Genomic DNA, 5999 nt, shown 5'->3' on the forward strand with positions numbered 1-5999 from the left:
TGCATATAATTAAAAAATAATATATTTTATATTATTAACTTAGATTATGGAACATGCACTTGAAAATACGTGTAATTTTTTTCCAAAATTTAAATAAAAAAATATTCTAAATATTACATTATGTGTTTAAAAATGCTCAATTAAAATAAATCATAATTTCTTACCGTAAATAGACATCAAATGATTATTAAAAAATGGAGATCAAATGATTATTACCAACAAGATTGTGGTCAGGGCAGATTTAGATCGGGAGGCAGAGGGTTTATCCGAATTTTCTTTGACAAAATATTATATGGTATATATAATATAGTATTTAAATATTATGTGTATATAAAGCTTCAATGAACCCCTTAACAAATTGATTTTGCGGTGCATGGTTCAAAGCATTTAATTTTAGTGGAAATTTTAATGGGGTTGTTCCAAATACGAGAAAAAACTAGTGGAGAGAAGAATCTCAAATGGTGCAATATCTTAGAAAACTCGCGGCAACATTTCCAAATTTGCTTACAAAAATGTTGAAGAAGAAACAAAGCTATGGTCTGAAACCAAGATTTATCTTACATTAACTCTCAAACTCACGTGTGTCTACACCACAATATGACACCAAATCCTTCAAATCTTGCATGCACGCCACCTGTTCGACTAAAGTCCTTCTCTTTCCTATACATAAACTCCTTCAAATCCCCTGCAATTTTCCAACACCATTTGAGAAGCAGAGAAAAAAACACAACTTGTTTTGGTAAGTGATAATTATGGGAAGTTACAGAAAGTTCCTTTTGATCTTATTGCTACTGGTGGTGGCCTCTGTTGGTGCTTCTTATGAAGTGGAAGAAGAGGAAAAAGGGGGAGAAGGGTTGTTTTTGCTGCATGATTCAAAGGAGGTAGTGAGGACTGATGCTGGAGTTATGAGAGTTGTGAGGAGGGGTGGATTTGGGGGTGGTGGGGCTTCTATATTTCAAAGTCCAATGCACATTGGTTTTATCACCATGGAACCTAATAGTCTTTTCATCCCTCAGTATCTTAATGCTCATTTTACACTCTTTGTTCGTAGAGGTAAAGTTTTCAACTTTTTTCTTAGTTTTGCTCTTATGGTTCTTGTATAATACCAAAAGGAGCAATCTTTTGTACTCATGAGCTGGCAAATGCAAGATTTAGTGTTGGTTGTCAATTTTCTTGGGAAATTATAGTAGTTGAGTTAGTTGACTATCTGAATTTTCACAAACATGAGGTAAAGTTTTCAGCTTTTGCTTGGTTTTGTTCTTATGGTTCTTGTATAATAAAAAAGGAGCAATCTTGTGTACTCATGAGCTGGCAAAAGCAGGATTTAGTGTTGGTTGTCAATTTTCTTGGGAAATTCTAATAGTTGAGTTAGTTTGCTATCTGAATTTTCACAGGTTTTGTTTTCTTGGAAAACATGAGGAAAAGTTTTCAGCTTTTGCTTGGTTTTGTTCTTATGGTTCTTGTATAATAAAAAAGGAGCAATCTTGTGTATTCATGAGCTTGCAATTGTAAAATGCAGTGTTGGTTGTCAATTTTCTTGGGAAATTATAGTAGTTGAGTTAGGTGGCTGTCTGAATTTTCACAGGTTTGTTTTCTTGGAGAAAATGAGGTAAAGTTTTCAGCTTTTGCTTGATTTTGTTCTAATGGTTCTTGTATAATAAAAAAGGAGCAATCTTGTGTTTTCATGAGCTGGCAAATTCAACATTTAGTTTTGGTTCTCAATTTGTTTGGGAAATTATAGGAGTCGAGTTAGTTGGTTATGTGAATTTTTACAGGTCAGATTTCTTGGAAAACATGAGGTGAGGTTTCAACTTTTTATTGGTGTTGTTCTTATGGTTCTTGTTATAAAAAAAGGAGCAATCTTGTGTACTAATGAGCTGGCACATTCAAGTTTTAGTTTTGCCTCTCAATTCTTTTGGGGAAATTATAGGAGTCGAGTTAGTTGGCTATCTGAATTTTCACAGCTTTTTGAGGTTTACACTTCACCCCTCGCCCTCGTGTTTCACTTCCCATCCCCAAAGCTCTTGGAAAACATGAGATCAAAATTTGAATTTTCACTAATGTTCATGATTTTCACATATATATGGTTTATATAAAGTGGTTGTAATTGAACATATTCCTTAAAACATATCATCCCCTTTATGGAAAGGATCAGACCACATTGGGTTTATTTTACTCAATTTTGTCTTGCATGTACCTAATAAATAGGTTGTTTTCACTGTTTGAACTTGTGATAGTGTTTGTAACATGATAATGACAACTCTTATCCTTGCCCCAAAACCCTTCCTCAAGGGTGGAGCTAGGACATTAAGTGCGTGAGTTCTAGATCACAATTCTGAAAGGAATATCTATACATTAAATAGCAGGTTTTTCATGGTTCTTGTAAGATTTTTTTGTAGTAAAAGATATTGTTGGAGAATTGTCTTATGTTTGTTGTGGTTGCAGGGGAAACAAGAATTGGGCATATTTACAAGGATGACTTTACTGAAAGGCAATTGAAGGAAGGAGATGTATACAGCATTCGTGCAGGATCTGCTTTTTATCTGGTTAATCCAGCTGAAGGACAGAGACTACATATAATTTGCAGCATTAGCACCTCCAGCAGCTTAGGATTGTATGGTTTTCAGGTAGCCTTCCTGCAGTTTCTTGGAAAAATTGGATCTTTGATGAAAGTAGTTCTCTATTAGACTGTTGAATTTGGTTGAGTTACAGTTGACAGTTTTTTTGCAGTCTTTCTTCATTGGTGGTGGAGTCTATCCAACATCTATTCTTAGTGGATTTGACTCTCTTACATTATCAACAGCATTCAATGTAAGTGATGACAACTGTTAAGTAGAGTTTATTGCTATCGGATTCGCGAAACATTTTATAAAGGCATAATACATAAATAGACTCTTAATCTTGGCCTCAACTGTGGAAACATTCTAAAAAGGCCGGACGAGTTGAGGTGTCTAGATTTCCATATTCAAAGTTGGAAACCTTACTTGTCATCTAAGGCCAAGTTTAAGTTTGTCTGCTTATGAATTATGTCTTTTATAAATTCACTAAAAATACAACGAATTTCTGAGCCCCTCTACCTCTGTGAGGTAGGTAGTAAGGATTGCGTACACTCCACCCTAGACCCTACTTGTTGGATTACACCGAGTATGTTGTATTTGTATTAAAAATAACAAACGAATAATAAAATATGAGCACATAGTTTTGAAAACTACTTGTCGGATCACACCGAGTATGTTGTTGTATTAAAAATAACAAACGAATAATAAAAATATGAGCACATAGTTTTGAAAATATAGTCGGTTCAATTTTAAGAACCTTAAGTAGATGTTTCATGGTAGATTCATGGGAGGAATGAAAGTAGTTAATTTCAAGATGTGTTACAAATGACAGGTATCATCAGAAGAAGTGAGTGAGATCTTGACAAGACAATTTTCTGGTGCAATTGTACCTCTGAACACTACTCATTCTCCTACACCAAGCATATGGGCCAATTTCTTGAATCTTGAGCAGCACCAGAGACATGATCACCTAAAGGGAATAGTGCATCTGGAGGAAGAATCTAGCTTAGACGAAGAAGATGAGGAAAGGGAGCACCCAACATGGTCTTTGAGGAAGTTCTTGAATAATCTTTTTGGTGATGAAGGAAATAAAAGAAAGAAAGGCGATGAAGGACGTAGAGGCAAGGGCAAAGGTCCTGATTCCTATAACCTATTTGATAGGAAGCCAGATTACAAGAACGATTATGGATGGAGCTTGGCCTTGGATCAATCTGAGTATTCTCCATTGAAACACCCTGACATCAGCGTCTACCTAGTCAATATTTCAGCGGTAACTCACCTACCCCATACACCATTCTTATAAAATATGATGTTTGATCCACGTTTATTGTTCTCACAGGGTTAATATTGTTAGTTTCGCGTGTGATCACTAAACTTTATCCACTATAGCCTCTGTGATTGCTTAACTTTATCCTCTATAGCGTCTGTGCTTACTTAACTTCATCTCCTACAGCATTTGTACTAAGCATCCACTACAGTTTGTGATCACTTATCTTAACTTGATGCACTATAACCTATGGTGGAAGCTAAGTTGCATGAAGGGAATGCGACTGAATTCGTTTCTTTGGAACGTTTCTTTGGAAAATTATACGGTGCGATGAACAGACATGAACTTTTTTTTGTATGCAAGTAACTATCTGAATCCCTTTCAGATAAGGGAGCTTTATGTTTAGTGGTAAATGTAGTGTTTAAGGGTTCAAAACTTTTCTTCAATGTTTGAATCGTAAACGTTGTTGAATTTCCTTTAATCCTAGGTGCGATATTCATGGATCTTTTTGTTAGGATTCCTAACATAAGCTATATGTTTGCAGTCTTTACATACTACTATGTTTTTTCATGTAGGGAGCTATGATGGCACCACACATTAATCCAACAGCAACAGAGTACGGAATAGTGTTAAGAGGAAGCGGCAGCATCCAAATCGTGTATCCAAACGGGACACAAGCAATGAACGCTATAGTGAACGAAGGAGACGTGTTCTGGGTGCCAAGGTACTTCCCCTTCTGTCAAATTGCATCAAGAACAGGACCCTTTGAGTTCTTCGGGTTCACTACTACAGCAAGGAGGAACAGGCCACAGTTCTTGGTGGGCCAGAATTCGGTACTGCAGAGCATGAGAGGACCTGAATTTGCAGCTGCATTTGGTGTTAGTGAAGAGAGGTATAGGAAGATTTTGGATGCTCAGCGTGAGGCAGTAATTTTTCCATCAGCGTCGGTTGCTCCCTCGGAACCGATGGATCCAAGGGGAGAGGAGGAAGAGGGAGAAAGAGGAGAGAAGGGAAAAGAGAAGGAGAAGGGTGTGATAAAGATACCAAAAGTGATTAAGAGCTTAGGCAATGACATGATCATAGGATTTGCTTAGATTTATTTTGGAGCTTTTTGTTCATCTTGTATGTGTTGTTGCTTCGTTGTCCTGTGTGATTTGTCTGTCTTTAGTCTCTTTGTTTATTTGTCTTCATAATTTCGAGCCTTCTTATGTTATATGTCTCATTACTATTAATGTTCAATGAGCGGGTTGAGCTGAATGTGATATAATTGGGGCCCTTTTTATTGAAATAGGAAACTATTACATAGAAGTACTGGAACAAAAATAAGGTGCTTCAACCCGCCGCTCTCTGTTGCTTATTGAGTTGACTGAACAACTGGAGAAGCAAACTGTAGGAGCTCTTTGTTACTCTGAAAACTTTAACATATCAACTTGTGTCGAAGTTACCAGTACATTAATTCCGTCTCCATTTGGGTCATCCACTAAAATTAAGTGGTTCTTCATTGGATTTGTTGCTAGGGTGACTCTTATGGGTTTACCCCATCCAAAATTGATTGTATATAACCCAAAATTGCAAAAGCTGGTGAAAACATAAATATCAAGCATATCCTGTTGTATTATGTTTCGATCCTGTTAAACTTTTTCAAATAAATATGCGTAGATCTCATTTGTATTAATATCTTTCAACTTGTCTCGAAGTTGTTGTTTAGCCTTTGGTAGTTGAGCAACCAAGTTGGGTAGATTTATGTCATCTTCCCTCATTGATATTGTGCTAAAGGCAGCAACAGCATTTCCCATTGTGTTGAGTGGAATTGGTGGGCGTAAATTCATCGTATGGGCCAATAGAGTTGATTTCGATTTCTCATGAAGGGTCGATCCGGATTCTTCATAGATTAAATATATATATATATATATTAATAAATATAAAGAGAAAAGACACAACTATTTGAATAGTTGTGTCCTTTAGAATTATAAAAGGGTTCTCTCGGGAGAAACCAACACATCTTTTCATTCTCTGAAAACCAATAAGATCAGACACTTCTTCTACTTTTTTCTTTCTTTCCAATTCCTAAAAAGCTCTATTGAAGATTCTTTGAAGGTTTCTCTCCGAAAAGTGTGGAACGAATCTATAATAAGGTAAGATTTTAGATTGTGATTTTATATGATATAGTTCGT

The 5999-nt window shown here is 36.1% G+C and overlaps 1 protein-coding gene across 1 annotated transcript; it reads left to right on the forward strand.

Moving 5' to 3' along the window:
• Window positions 1-334: 334 nt before the first annotated feature.
• LOC129904500 (vicilin-like seed storage protein At2g28490) lies at window positions 335-5133 on the forward strand. The gene is made up of 5 exons (XM_055980067.1): window positions 335-1053; window positions 2446-2627; window positions 2731-2811; window positions 3391-3828; window positions 4401-5133. The coding sequence occupies exons 1-5, from the start codon at window positions 753-755 to the stop codon at window positions 4917-4919; spliced, it is 1521 nt and encodes a 506-aa protein (XP_055836042.1). The 5' UTR covers window positions 335-752; the 3' UTR covers window positions 4920-5133.
• Window positions 5134-5999: the final 866 nt, after the last annotated feature.

Source organism: Solanum dulcamara, chromosome 9, assembly GCF_947179165.1.
Source record: "Solanum dulcamara chromosome 9, daSolDulc1.2, whole genome shotgun sequence".
NCBI classification, from domain to species: domain Eukaryota; kingdom Viridiplantae; phylum Streptophyta; class Magnoliopsida; order Solanales; family Solanaceae; genus Solanum; species Solanum dulcamara.

Coding starts and splice junctions, on each gene's coding strand:
- LOC129904500 (XM_055980067.1), top strand. CDS start 753: ATGGGAAGTTACAGAAAGTTCCTTTTGATCTTATTGCTACTGGTGGTG. Junction 1,054..2,445: donor TACACTCTTTGTTCGTAGAG/GTAAAGTTTTCA, acceptor TTGTGGTTGCAG/GGGAAACAAGAATTGGGCAT. Junction 3,829..4,400: donor ACCTAGTCAATATTTCAGCG/GTAACTCACCTA, acceptor TTTTTCATGTAG/GGAGCTATGATGGCACCACA.